We start from the raw sequence: 14,287 nt of genomic DNA, 5'->3' as shown, positions 1-14,287 counted from the left end.
AAAAAAAAAAAAAAAAAAAAAAAAAAAAGATTGGAAGACGTTACATATAGGTGGTGGATAGAGTAGGACTTTTCTGTCTGTACATAAAACCATGTCATCTGTAAAAAGAGATAGATTTACTACTTTCTTTCCAATATAGATGCTTTTTAAAAAATTAGTTTTTATTGGTACTTATATATTTATGGGGTACATAGATTTTTGACACAGGTGTATACAATGCATAATAATTACATCAGTCCACAGGGTAAATGAGGTATCCATCACCTCAAGCATTTATCATTTCTTTGTGTTACCAACATTCAGATTATACTATTTTAATTATTTTAAATGCATAATAAATTATTTTTGACTATAGTCACCCTGTTGTGGTATCAAATACTAAATCTTATTCATTCTATCTAATTGCCAACATGGAGCCTTTTATTTATTTTCTGTGACTAACTGCCCTGACTAGAACCTCCAATACCATGTTAAATAGAAGCAGTGAGAGCAGACATCCTTGTCTTTTCTGATCTTTGGGAAAAAGCATTCAGGTTTTCACCACAAAGTATGATGTTAGCTGTAGGTTTTTCATAGATGTGTTTCATCAGGCTGAGGGACCTGTCTTCTATTCCAAGTTTCTTACCATTCCTGTTTTATTTTTTTTTATGAAAGTGTGCTGAATTTTACTGAATGCTTTTTTTTCATATGTACTGAGATCATCATGTGGTTTTTATCCTTTATTTTATTAATATGGTATATTACATCAATTGTTTTTTATGTTGAACCAACCTTGCATTTCTGGGATAAATTCTACTTGGCCATCAGGTATAATCTTTTTGCTGGATTGCCAGATTTGATTTTCTTATATCTTTGTTGAAGAATTTTGTATTTATATTCATAAGAGATATTGGCCTATGGTTTTCTTTTCTTGTGATGTCTTTGGTTCTTTTATCAGGGTTCTTTTATCAGGGTAGGATGAGCCTCATGTAGTGAATTAGGAAATGTTCCCTGCTCTTCTATATTTTTGAAATAATTTATGAAGTTTTGATATTATTTCTTTTTAAACCTTTAGCAGAATTCGCCAGTGAAGCCATCTGGGTAAGGCCTCTTCTCTGTAGGAAGTCTTTGATTTCCAACTTAATATCTTAACATGTTTTAGGCCTATTCATATTTTCTATGTGTTCTTTAATCAATATTGATAGTTTCTGTATTTCTAGGAATTTTTCTATTTCATTTAGATTATCTAATTTGTTGGCATACAGTTGTTCATCATTTTTATAATCCTTTTAATTTCCATAAGGTCAGTGGTAATATCCCATCTTTCATTCCCGATTTTTTTTCTTGGTGTATCTAGCTAAACGTTTGCCAATTTTGTTGACATTTTCATATAACTCACTTCTGATTTTTCCATTCTTTTTTCTGTTGTTGTTCTTTCTTTCATTAGTCTTACACCAGTCTTTATACACTTTGACTCATGTTTTCTCTTTTCTTTCTAGGACATGAGTGGAATCATGAAATGGTGCGTATGGGTGGCCAGGAGTGGTGCTTGTGAGTTATAAAGAAGTGTTTGTAGCTATTAGAGTTATTTGGTGGTCAATCAGAACAAAAAAATCTCCCAGAGCAGTAAAATTTGGATGTAACTTTATCTTAAATTGCTGGTCCCAGATGAGTATTTGAGTGTTTCGTAACTACTGAGAATGGACTCGATCCTATAGTAGTAAATTCAGTGATTGAAGTTCAGAGCTACAGCCAGAAAGGATATTAAGGATGAGAGCTTTTACTGTCAGACTTCTGTGACTTCACTTGTTTAATTCATCCTCTGTCCCTGCATCCAACCCTGGATCTTTTATTTTATATGTGTTTGTCATACCACATGGAGGGCCTTGTCAAATCCTAAAATAGGGCATGGAGACAGCTCCTTTATATTTACTTTGCTTACTTAGAAATAGAAGGTACCAGATCATTATGCAAGGTTCTCTTTAGATTTCCAAAAACAGACTTGAGCCTCAGGATGGTAGCTTTGACTCCGGTGACGATAATTAATCTCTGCCTGTTCACACACTTTAGAAGCTCCTACGGAAAAGTGTAGTCCTTGTTCCTTATGTTTACCGTTGCCAACCTACTTGGAAACATCAAGTTTCTTACAAACACATAAAATTCTAACATTTTTACTTAGGTGGTCATAACTTCTCCTTTGCCAAGTGTTCATGTTTCCCAGAGAATCCGAAATCTCAAATATGGGCCATCCCACTGGAGTTCAGGCTTTGAACTAGGGCACAGGCTCACAGGATTTCCCTACAGAGCCCCACATCACAGTCAGGATCTACAGCGCAGAATACTACATCTCTGGCCCCTCCCAGAAGACCCACTGAGATGCAGTGAGTTTTGCACATATCACTTACCATTTCTACAGGTAGCAAAGTATTTTCCTATGCATTGTTTTATCCAATTTTTTATTATTTCCATTAGAGATCAAAGGAGGGTTTAATTATTTTATTTTTAAGGAAGAAACTGTACTTTCAAGAAGTGAAGACCTTCCCAAGGCCACCCAGAGGATAAGAGGGAAAGTAGACACAGTCACATTTCTTTTGGATCCAGGGTCAGGCTCTCCCTTCTCCCCCTCCTCAGGCTGAGGGAGAAGGATTCAAGTGCATCAGTGATGTGAAGGAGATGAAACCAGTGATGTGGGAGGGATGGACATAGGATGAAAGATGTGGGGGTCAGACAATTTTTGTCATCCCTAGGAGTGAGATCTGGAGGCTGAAAAAGCCAAAAAAGGTTTCCAAGAAACTGAAGACTGTATTCCGTGCTCCAGATCTGAGTAGGATGCTGCAAATGTTTAGAGGTGAGGAGAAGCAAAGACTGTGGATGTGGGATTGTTGTGGTGTCAGGCAATAAACTGTCTAGGTGGGATAACTTAAAATTGAGGACAGAGAGAGGAGGGAGGTCAGAAAAAAAGCAATATTCTGTGATGAAGAGGATGCATTTACATGTAAGGAAAAATGGCTAGGTCTTTAGTTTATCTTTTAATTCACTAGCTCACAGCTTCACGGTATTCCCTTCCCCTGTCCCTACTCCAAAGAATATATAGGTATCAGTACTTACTCCTTTGTTTCTAATCAGCATCACTGAATCTTTTATTATTTCAGAACTGACAGCTGTCCAATGCTACTGGGGTAAGAAAAAGTTACCATCTTTAAATAACTGTTCCAATTACCTTCCAGAAGTTTATGGTTTCAATGATATCTTCTGATCTTAGCCTCATGCATTCTTAGCACCTCCCAAAACATTTGCCTAATGCATTTCTCCAGTGTCTTACCCCTCCCACAATTCATCAATGCAAGTTTTTCAGTCACCTCCCAAGTTCCTTCATCACAATGTCACTAGATAAACTACTCCATATCTGTCACCTAGTCATATATATATCACATAGATGATTATATTCATATACATATATATACACATTTTTTTTTTCTTGCAGTGGATGTCACACTGAATTCAGTCAACCTAAATTTGAATCTTGTCCTTTCAGAAGATCAGAGACAAGTGATGTCTGTGCCAATTTGGCCTTTTCAGTGTTATAATTATGGTGTCTTGGGATCCCAATATTTCTCCTCTGGCAAACATTACTGGGAAGTGGATGTGTCCAAGAAAACTGCCTGGATCTTGGGAGTATACTGTAGAACATATTCCCACAATATAAAGTATGTTGTTAGAAGATGTGCAAATCATCAAAATGTTTACTCCAAATACAGACCTTTATTGGGCTACTGGGTTATAGGGTTACAGAATAAATGTAAGTATAGTGCCTTTGAGGAGTCTTTGTCCTCTGGTCCCGAAGTTTTGACTCTCTCCATGGCTGTGCCTCCCTGCCGTGTTGGGGTTTTCCTAGACTATGAAGCAGGTATTGTCTCATTTTTCAATGTCACAAGCCATGGCTCCCTCATTTACAAGTTCTCTAAATGTTGCTTTTCTCAGCCTGTTTATCCATATTTCAATCCTTGGAACTGTCCAGCTCCCATGACGCTATGCCCACCAAGCTCTTGAATTTTCTCATTTCTTCACCTACAACTCTTTGTCTTGACTTATCTCCTGCAACTGACTCATCTGCAACATTCAGACCATTGCTTCCTTGTAGTTTCCCTTCTTTAGAACTTCTACTCATCTTTGAGATGTACAGTATATTTGGCTTGAGTTATGAGAGATGCTTATTTATTCATTTACTCTTTTTCATATTTTCAGAGAAAGTTACCTAATCCCTCCTAAAGACACAGTAGTATTGGTATAACATCTTTGCCTTCCCATTTGTCTGTATTTCTCTTTACCACTGATGTGAAGAGGCCCAAAGCCTGTTAGCCACCATCCATGCTACCTAGGTAGTCCATAGGAACCACCCCCATGACCACCACCAACATCAACTAAAGGTTCTTGGAGGGTATGTCAGTGTTTTGCTCAGGATATCCCAGATACATCAAGGAATCAAGGAAGGGAAAATACGAACAATATGTGTATTCAGAGTGAAGATTTTATGTCCAGAGTATTTGAGCTCAAACCCTGTCTCTTGTTTTCTAATCATGATGAATACTTTCTCAGTTTCTTTTTCCTGAAATATAAATTGGGATTTAAGACTGTACTTAACTATTAAAATCATTGTGTAAAACTAAGTGTCTCTGAATGTAATGCACCAATTTAGTGTCTGGAACATAATAAATATTTGCTCTCATGATTACTAAAAAGTGTGAGCTGTGGTAATGTCCTGTGCAATAGTTTTGTGACCTTCAGAGGAATAGTAGTTGATTTTACTGAAGTCTCATTTTTCAAGTTCCCAGACTCCACTGTCAAGACCACTCCAATTTTAGTTTTGTTTTATAGAACTTTTTATACTGAGAGTAGGACTCTTCTTTTTCTTTTTAATTGTACATATTTAAGATTATATATATACTATTATGTTTTGATATATAATTTCATGGTAAAGTGATTACTACAGCCAAGTAAATTAATACATCCACTATATCATATAGTTACTGTGTGTGGGGGGGGGGGGGGGGAGTGGTGGTGGTAAGTACATTTAAAATCTACTTTCTTAGTAAATTCCCAGTATACAATACAATGTTAACTATAATCCTTGATATAGTTGGAATTTTTGTCCTGCCCAAATGTCATGTTGAAATCTAATCCCCAATGTTGGAGGTGGGGCCTGGTGGGAGGTGATTGGATCATGGAGGGCCTAGCACCCATGGTAATTAATACATTCTTGCTGTGAGTTCATGGGAGATCTGGTTATTTAAGAGTATGGCACTTTATCCTCTCTCTCTCTATTGTTCCCACTCTTGCCAGTGATGTTCCTGCTCCTGCTAATGTTAGAATAGAAAAGTGATTATATTTGACAAAAAAAAAAAATAATTAAGTTAGTACAACAATAAAAAAGTGTGATAGGCTGGGCACCTTGGCTTGTGCCAGTAATCCCAGCCAGCACTTTGGGATCCCAGCTAGCACTCTGGGAGGCCGAGATGAGAGGGTTACCTGAGGTCAGGAGTTCAAGACCAGCCTGGCCAAAATGGCAAAACCCTGTCTCTACTAAAAATATAAAAATTAGCCGGACATGGTGGTGAGCCCCTGTAATCCCAGCTACTTGGGAGGCTGAGGCATGAGAATCGCTTGAACCTGGGAGGCGGTGATTACAGTGAGCCGAGATTGCACCACTGTACCCCAGCCTGGGCAACAAGAGCAAAACTCTGTCTCAAACAAAAAAAAAAGTGTGAAAAAAGTGGTTTGTTGTAGATCACCAAAAAATTATGAAACATTGTTATACAATTCAATGGTAAGTTTTAAATCTCTGTAAAATGAATAGGTTAAAATTAACAACCTTACAATCAGGAAGAAGCAAAAAATTTCTTAGAACCACAATAATAAAATGGTGTAAAAATTATAAAATTATATGTGTTCAAGTGCATAGAATGAGAGTACTTTTAAAGGTCTAATGTTTTGGGTCAGTTCTACAATCAGGGAGAAAAAGAGACAGCCCTACCTTTCCTTCTTCAGAAGAGAGTGGGGACAGAGGAGACTTGATGAGGGTCAAGTCTAGGAAAAACTTCACTTTTACTCATTGTATGTTGATTCTCTAGATACATTCCCACCTGTTCTTTGCCCTGATGATGGGACTTTTACCCAGATCTGACAACTCCTCTCTTCATCAAACCTAGTCTTCTGGTAAAAAAAAAATATATATATATATATATATAAAATATATATATATATATACATATATATAACATATGTATATTAATATGTGTATGTATTTATAATATATGTGTAATTTATAATTATATAAATATATAATACATATAAACACATATGTATAATATAAATAGATTATCTATGTATAATACATATAAATGTATACATTTTAATATACATGTATATTATATAAATATACATACACACACACACACACACACATCCACAAATACACCAACCACCCTCATATTTCTTCCCAGAATTCCAACCAGAGGCACAGCTTATCTGGAAATATCATCTTACCACAGTAGCACCGGATGTCCACTCAGAAATGATAAAAATTCATAACATTGACTATATGCAAAGGAGTCAGCACTGATGTCAATATTTTCTCCAGAATAGAGGAAGTGGAGGGCACTATGGTAGGGCAATTAATTTGTGAATAATAGCATGAAACAGTCTCTTGGCTATTCCCCATCAAATATGACCACATCATCAGCACACAACGTCCTTCCTCCCTTATCTCTTCCATCTACACCTAGAAACTGCTCTCTTCCCTATCTAGCACCTGCCACCACTAGACTACTGTAGATCTAGTTGTTCTAGCTCTTCTCACCTTTACACAGTTGAAGCATTCCTCTTAGATGAGAAGCTCAACACACTTCCCTTTATTCTTTGGGAAACGTTTTTAGCTTAAGTCAAATTCTCACTCCCACGAATGAAAATAAAATTGACTCCCGAACCACTGACTTTGTAACCCTCGACACCACTGATTTCTTATCATTTCATCCCATTGATGTACTTGAACTCTGTTCCCTGAGAAGGGAGAGGGCAGACTTTTGACCCTAGAGCCAGACAAAATGTACTCATGTCCCTTACTCTGTATGACAATGGGACAGTTTTAAACTCTCAGAAGCACTGTTTCTTTCTTCCAAAATGAAATAATTAAGCTCTCTGCCTTCTTAAGCTCATAGGACATGAAAAAATAATGGATTATTAAAAAAAAAATGTGATGCCTTCAAAAAAGATTTAATGTGTGAAAACATCATTGCTATGGATGTGGGTTACCAGAAAGATGGTTAGAAAGTGAGGTTGCAGAACCTGGCTCCTGGGTGTTTGAGACATACCAGGAGAGGAATCCTCTCTGGAGAGGCCTAAGACCTTCAAAGCCTATTTCCACCAGAGAAGTGCTCTGAGGTTCCAAGTTTTTTGGGAAAAATTACCAATACTTGGCAAAGGAGATTTTATGAATACCAAACTAATAGTGGTCTGAATTTCCTGTGTTTAGAAAAGCTCTATATTGTCAGGTAGGTGTACAATTTTGGACACAAAGATGTCACCTTTTCATACTCTTGTAAAGTATCTGACTGAGATGAATCAATTGTTTACACCAAGAAAAAAGTATTATTCCAGAAATGCATATGTCTTTTTTGAAATCTAAATAGAACCACAAGGAAGGATCTGTTCTCTTCTATACCCACAAGAAAAATATAAATATATAGGAGTTGTCCAAATGAACAATTTGGGGTGCTTGGCAGACAAAGATGTAATTCTCTCATAGCAAATGAGATACCTTTTTTTTTTTTTTTTTTTTGAGACAAAGTCTCACTCTGTTACCCAAGCTGGAGTTCAGTGGTGCGAGCTTGGCTCACTGCAACCTCCACCTCCCGGGTTCCAACAATTCTCCTGCCTCAACCTCCTGAGTAGCTAGGATTACAGGTACACATCACGATGCCCGGCTAATTTTTGTATTTTTAGTAGAGAGGGGATTTCACTACGTTGGACAGGCTGGTTTTGAACTCCTGACCTCGTGGTCCACCCGCCTCGGCCTCCCAAAGTGCTGGGATTACAGGTGTGAGCCACCGCGCCTAGCCAAGACACCTATTAAATACAAAATCAGAGCTAGATGGAGGTAATGAAATGGTGATGTCACAGGGGTCTGATACTGCAACACCTTATCCCTAATACCACTATTGATCCACACACTCTGTGACTCTCCACCACCCAAATTTTATACCATAGAATGCGATTTATTCTCAGTAGTTTTAGAACACTCAAACCCTGAATTGTGCCCAGAAATTTACAATAATATTATATCTAGATTCCCTGTCCTGGGAGATATTTTATTCCGATTGAACCCCAGGCAATTCTAATGGCTACACATCTTTTCTCACAACACAAAAGAACAATCTCTGTTCTCCCACATATACCACTTTATGATGCCATCCACATTCTAGGAAGAAGAAAGAAAACATAAATTAAGAAATAACAGCTTCTCCTCACATACAAGGCTTCATCACATTTCCCCCAGTCCCTGAGGTGCTGAGAATGGAGATAGGCCCAGTGTGAAAGCCAAAAAAAGTCAGCGTAAGACCCAGAGCAATCATTCCAGTAGAGTCATGTGAGGCTGTCAAGCTCTCTAAAAAGTAGAAACAACTTTCATCCTTGTGGAAGAGGCTTTTGGTATCTGCAGATGGGACATGCTTATAAAGAAAAGAATGTATCTACAATTACTTTTCTCCAAACGTATATGACTCCTCATGAAGTGATTTAAAATTTTAAATAATTAGTGTTTCTTTGATTTATTCAACAAATTTGCAAAATTATTTGTCAGGTATTATGCCAGGATTCAAAGAATCAAAAATAAATAAAAAGTTGTCCTCAAGAAGTTTACATGGCTTTTGCTGAGAGTATAAGCAAGCAAGTGTACTAAACAAGTATAGGTGTTTGTTTCTGAAGCCCCTCTCTTCATTTTAGATATAAACTGTAACTGACCTCATTCCTTTCCTCAAGATCAACATATACATATCTGTACTTGATTTCCAACTCTCTATTTTTACTCAGTTTTCACTGAAATGCAATTTAATATATTCAGTAGCGAAGGAGCCACGAGGACCAGCAATTCAGAATGTCTATTATGTAACACCAACCACACTGTTTTCTTATACCAGATTATCTTTAAAATGTTACCAATATCTATTCAGAATACACCTTCTTCCACTAACCATTGCATATTCTCTTTGCTCTCAGCAAGCACCTCGAGTGATAACGATTTTTACCTGATGGAGTGACCCAAACTTTCATTTCTGAAGGGCTTGGCCATTTGTCATCTTGTCTGAGCTGAGTTGTTGTCTCTTTTTATTGACTGTAATCACAGGGCACAATAATACTAAGAGATACCCTATGGGATCTCCAGACATACATTTTCTTAGCCTACATTGTGGAGTAGTTGTTCTAAGTATCCTTGATAGTCAGGATTACATCCTAGCAAGCACAGTAATTCCTGACTTTGCCTGTTGGTTCAGAGGCATGAGCACCCAAAGTGGCTGGGCAGCTGTCTTAACTTCTAGTTCAATGAAATCATTGTCATGTCTGTAAGATCACTAAGCCAGCAGAGCATAATGTTGCAGAAGTAGAAGGCAAAATTTGCTAGTGGAACACTAGGAATAGTAGCGAGTGGTATCTCACTCCTACTCACCCCTTGATTTATAGACCCATGAATCCTAGTTATGGGAAAAATAACACCATATGTTGGATACTGATTTAGAGGATATATGGCCTCCTAAAGAACTTTGCTCCAATCCTGGAAGATATTGCCACTTAACTGGTGCTTTTAATTTTTCTTGTAAGGGCCACTTTTCTATCAAGTTAATTGCTCAGGATGATGGGGAGCATAGCAAGTTCAGTAAATTCCATAAACATGGGCCCTTTGCTACACTCTATTTCCTATGAAGTAAGTTCCTTGATTGGAATCAATGCTGTGTGAAATACTATGCTGGTAAATAAGGTATTCTATAAGTCTGAGGATGGTAGTTCTTGGAGAAACATTGTGTGTATGGAAGGCAAATCTGTATCCAGAGTAAATGTCTATTCCAGTGAGGAGAAAATGCTGACTTTTCCATGGTGGAAACAGTATGTAGTCAATGTGCAACTAGGTAGCTTTCCAATTCCTTCACCATCTATTCAAACCATTGGCCATTGCCCATGATTCAGTATATAATCATACATCTGGCTATTTCTCTTTCTAAGCAATATGAACAATTCGTTGCACTACTTTTTAAAGTTCTGCCCATTGGGAGGGCTTTCCTTCACCATGGTACTTCAGGGATATCCCAGAAAAAAGCTTTAGTGCTGTAGCTGTCTCCTCCACGTGATGCCTTAATATCATACAGAACCATCTGTAAACTGGATCTGAGTTTTTTCTTTCTTCATCAGCTGATTGTAGATAACTTTCCATAAGGCCATATCTGCAGGTTGAGTGAGAGTAGACAGTGTAGCAGAAGTGAAGACCATGGACATTTGAGCCACTTCTTTGTGTGACTTGTGTTTTGTTTTAGGGCCTGCTCATGACCAATCATGTAGATAACACTTCTGTTTTTTGTTGGAGTGCTGCTGCGCACATCCAAATTTGTTGTTTCATGGAACAGCCAGGTAGGGTCACATAGTAACTTCGTGGCCCATAGTTCAGTGTTCAGTCTCCCCCAAGGCTCAATAGAAAGCCAAAAGCTGTTTTTGAAAAAGATAGTAGGTATCTACAGAAGATAGCACCTATAGGGTCCTGCCAAATACTCCAAAATCTTCCTTATCTGCCACTGACATTTCAAGCACCATTGTATTGGCTTGGTCATACGGTCTCAGTGGCAGAGCAGATTTGGCAACAGCCTGTATCCACTGCAGAGCATTATCTTATTCCAGCTTTCACTCAAATCTTACTCTTTTCAAGTAACTTAGTAAATGGATGGGTGTGACACCTCATTGACTCTAGAATCCAAAGAGGCTCACTAGGTATTGTGTCTCTCTTTTGGTTGTAGGTATGGCCAGATGCAACAATTTCTTTTTCACTTTAAAAGGGATATTTCCATACACCTCACACCACTGGATCCCTGGAAATTTCACTGAGAAGATCCTTGCAGGTTTTTAAAAATTTTATTTTAGGTTCAGGGGTACATGTGCAGATTTGTTATATAAGTAAACTGTGTGTTTTTGGGATTTGGTGTACAGACTGTTTCATCACCTGGGTAATAAGCATAGCACCCAGTAGGTAGTTTTTCAATTCTTACCCTCCTCCAAACCTCCACCCTCAAGTAGGCCCTGATGTCTGTTTTTCCCTTCTTTGTATCTACATCTACTCAATGTTTTGCTTCCTCTTATAAGTAAGAATATCCAGCATTCCATGGTATATAGGTACCACATTTCCTTTATCTAGTCTATCACTGATGACCATTTAGGTTGTTTCCATGTATTTGCTATTTTGAATGGTGCTGTGATGAATGTACATGTGCATGTGTCTTTATGGTAGAATGATTTATATTCCTTTGTGTATATACCCAATAATGGGATTGCTGGGTCTAATGGTAATTCTGCTTTGGGTGCTTTGAGAAATTGCCAAACTGCTTTCCACAGTGGCTGAACTAATTTACATGCCCACCAGTAGTGTGTAAGCATTCTCTTTTCTCTGCAACCTCACCAGCATCTATTATTTTTTGACCTTTTAATAATAGCCATTTAGACTGGTGGGAGATGGTATCTCATTGTGGTTTTGATTTTCATTTCTCTAATGAGGAGTGATGTTGAGCATTTTTTCACATGCTTATTGGCCACATGTATGTCTTCTTTTGAGAAGTGTCTATTCACGTTCTGTGCCCACATTTTAATAGGGTTGTTTGTTTTCTGCTTGTAAATGTATTGAAGTTACTTATAGAACCTATATATTAACTGTTTGTCAGGGGCATCATTTACAAATATTTTCTCCCATTTTGTAGGTTGTCAGTTGTTGTTGTTGTTGTTGGTTTTTTTGTTTGTTTGTTTGTTTTTTGGCTGTACAGAGGCTCTTTAGTTTAATTAGATCCCATTTGTCAACATTTGTTTTTGCTGCAATTAGTTTTGGAGTCTTTGTCATGAAATCTTTGCCAGGGCCTATGTCCAGGATGGTATTACCTAGGTAATCTTCCAGAGTTTTTATAAGTTTTAGATTTTATATTTAATTCTTTAATACATCTTGAGTTGAATTTTGTACATGATATAAGGAAGGGGTCCAGTTTCAATCTTCTGCATATGGCAAGCTAGGTCTCTCAGCCCCATGTATTGAATAGGGGATCCTTTCTCTATTTCTCGTTTCTGTCAACTTGGTTTAAGATCAAATGGTTGCAGGCTTGCAGAATTATTTCTGGGCTCTGTATTCTGTTCCATCAGTCTATATGTCTGCTTTTACACCAGTACCATGCTGTTTTGATTACTGTAACCTTGTAGTGTGGTTTGAAGTCAGGTAATGTGATGCTTCCAGCTTTGTTCTTTTTGCATTCTAATTCCTTGGCTATTTGGGTTCTTTTTTGATTTCATATGAATTTTAGAATAGTTTTTTTCTGGTCCTGTGAAGTTTGATAGGAGTAGCACTGAATTTGTAAAGTGCTTTGGGTAGTATGGCCATTTTAACAATACTGATTCTTCCAATCCATGAACATGGAATGTTTTTCCATTTGTTTGTGTTAATCTCCGATTTCTTTGAGCAGTGTTTTAAAATTCTCATTGTAGAGATCTTTCATCTCCCTGTGCAACTGTATTCCTAGGTATTTTCTTCTTTTTGTGGCTATTGTGAATGGGATTGCATTCCCAATTTGGCTTTCAGCTTGGATGTTGTTGGTGTATAGGAATGATTTTTGTACATTGATTCTGTATCCCGAGACTCTCCTTAGTTGTTTGTCAAATTAAAGAGCTTTGGGCTCTTTTTCTGGCTGGAACCATGGAGGGTGCAGAAGAAAAGAAGAAGAAGGATCCTGCTGTGCCAGAAACCCTTAAGAAAAAGTGAAGGAATTTCGCAGAGCTGAAGATCAAGTGCCTGAGAAAGAAGTTTGCCCAAAAGATGCTTCGAAAGGCAAGGAGGAAGCTTATCTATGAAAAAGTGAAGCACTATCACAAGGAATATAGGCAGATGTACAGAACTGAAATTCGAATGGCGAGCATGGCAAGAAAAGCTGGCAACTTTTATGTACCTGCTGAACCCAAATTGGTGTTGGTCATCAGGATCAGAGGTATCAATGGCGTGAGCCCAAAGGTCCGAAAGGTATTGCAGCTTCTTCGCCTTCGTCAAATCTTCAATGGAACCTTTGCGAAGTTCAACAAGGCTTCGATTAACATGCTGAGGATTGTCGAACCATATATTGCATGGGGGTACCCCAATCTGAAGTCAGTAAATGAGCTAATCTACAAGCGTGGTTATGGCAAAATCAATAAGAAGTGAATTGCTTTGACAGATAACGCTTTGATTGCTCGATCTCTTGGTAAATATGGCATCATCTGCATGACGGATCTGATTCATGAGATCTATACTGTTGGAAAACGCTTCAAAGAGGCAAATAACTTCCTGTGGCCCTTCAAATTATCTTCTCCACGAGGTGGAAGAAAAAGACCACCCATTTTGTAGAAGGTGGAGATGCTGGCAACAGGGAGGACCAGATCAACAGGCTTATTAGAAGAATGAACTAAGGTGTCTACCATGATTATTTTTCGAGTCTCTTCAGCTTAATAAACAGTACCTGCTCTCAAAATGAAAAAAAAAAAAAAAAAGAGAGCTTTGGACAGAGACTATGTGGTTTTCTAGATATGGAATCCTATCATCTGTGAAAAGGAATAAATCGATTGACTTCCTCTCTTCTATTTGGATGCCTTTTATTTCTTTCTCTTACCTTATTTATCTGGCTAAGACTTCCAGTACTATGTTGAACTTGAACAGGAATGGTAAGAGACAGTATCTATATCTTGTACCCATTTTCAGGAGAAGTGCTTCCACCTTTCGCCCATTCAGTATGACGTTGGCTGTGGGTTTGTCATGACTGGCTTTTATTATTTTAAAGTGTGTTCTGTTCCTTTAATGCTTAGCTTGTTGAGGGCTTTTTACATGAAGGGACATTGAATTTTATTAAGAGCCTTTTCTGCATCTATTGAGATTATTATGTGGATTTTGTCTTTGGTTTTGTGTGGTGAATCACATTTATTGATTTCCATGTATTGAACCAACCTCGCATCCAAGGTATAAAGCCTTCTTGATCATGGTGGACTAGCTTTTGGAGGT

General features: G+C 37.7%; 1 protein-coding gene and 1 pseudogene across 1 annotated transcript in view; both read left to right on the top strand.

The window, feature by feature from the left end:
- The window catches only part of TRIM34 (tripartite motif containing 34), a 19,663-nt gene extending 14,945 nt beyond the window's left edge, over nt 1–4,718 (top strand). Inside the window, exons 5-8 of the mRNA XM_023209621.3 lie at nt 1,479–1,501; nt 2,727–2,827; nt 3,132–3,158; nt 3,464–4,718. Of these exons, the coding sequence (XP_023065389.1) occupies nt 1,479–1,501; nt 2,727–2,827; nt 3,132–3,158; nt 3,464–4,029 (717 nt within the window). The 3' untranslated portion in view covers nt 4,030–4,718. The remainder of the gene's footprint in view (nt 1–1,478; nt 1,502–2,726; nt 2,828–3,131; nt 3,159–3,463) is intronic.
- Nucleotides 4,719–12,958: 8,240 nt separating this feature from the next.
- On the top strand, nt 12,959–13,782 carry LOC111540944 (annotated as a pseudogene).
- The last annotated feature ends 505 nt before the right edge of the window (nt 13,783–14,287 follow it).

This window comes from Piliocolobus tephrosceles, chromosome 13 (assembly GCF_002776525.5).
Source record: "Piliocolobus tephrosceles isolate RC106 chromosome 13, ASM277652v3, whole genome shotgun sequence".
Lineage (NCBI taxonomy): Eukaryota > Metazoa > Chordata > Mammalia > Primates > Cercopithecidae > Piliocolobus > Piliocolobus tephrosceles.
The sequence above is the reverse complement of the archived record's forward strand: the minus strand, read 5'-3'. Positions and strand labels throughout refer to the sequence as shown.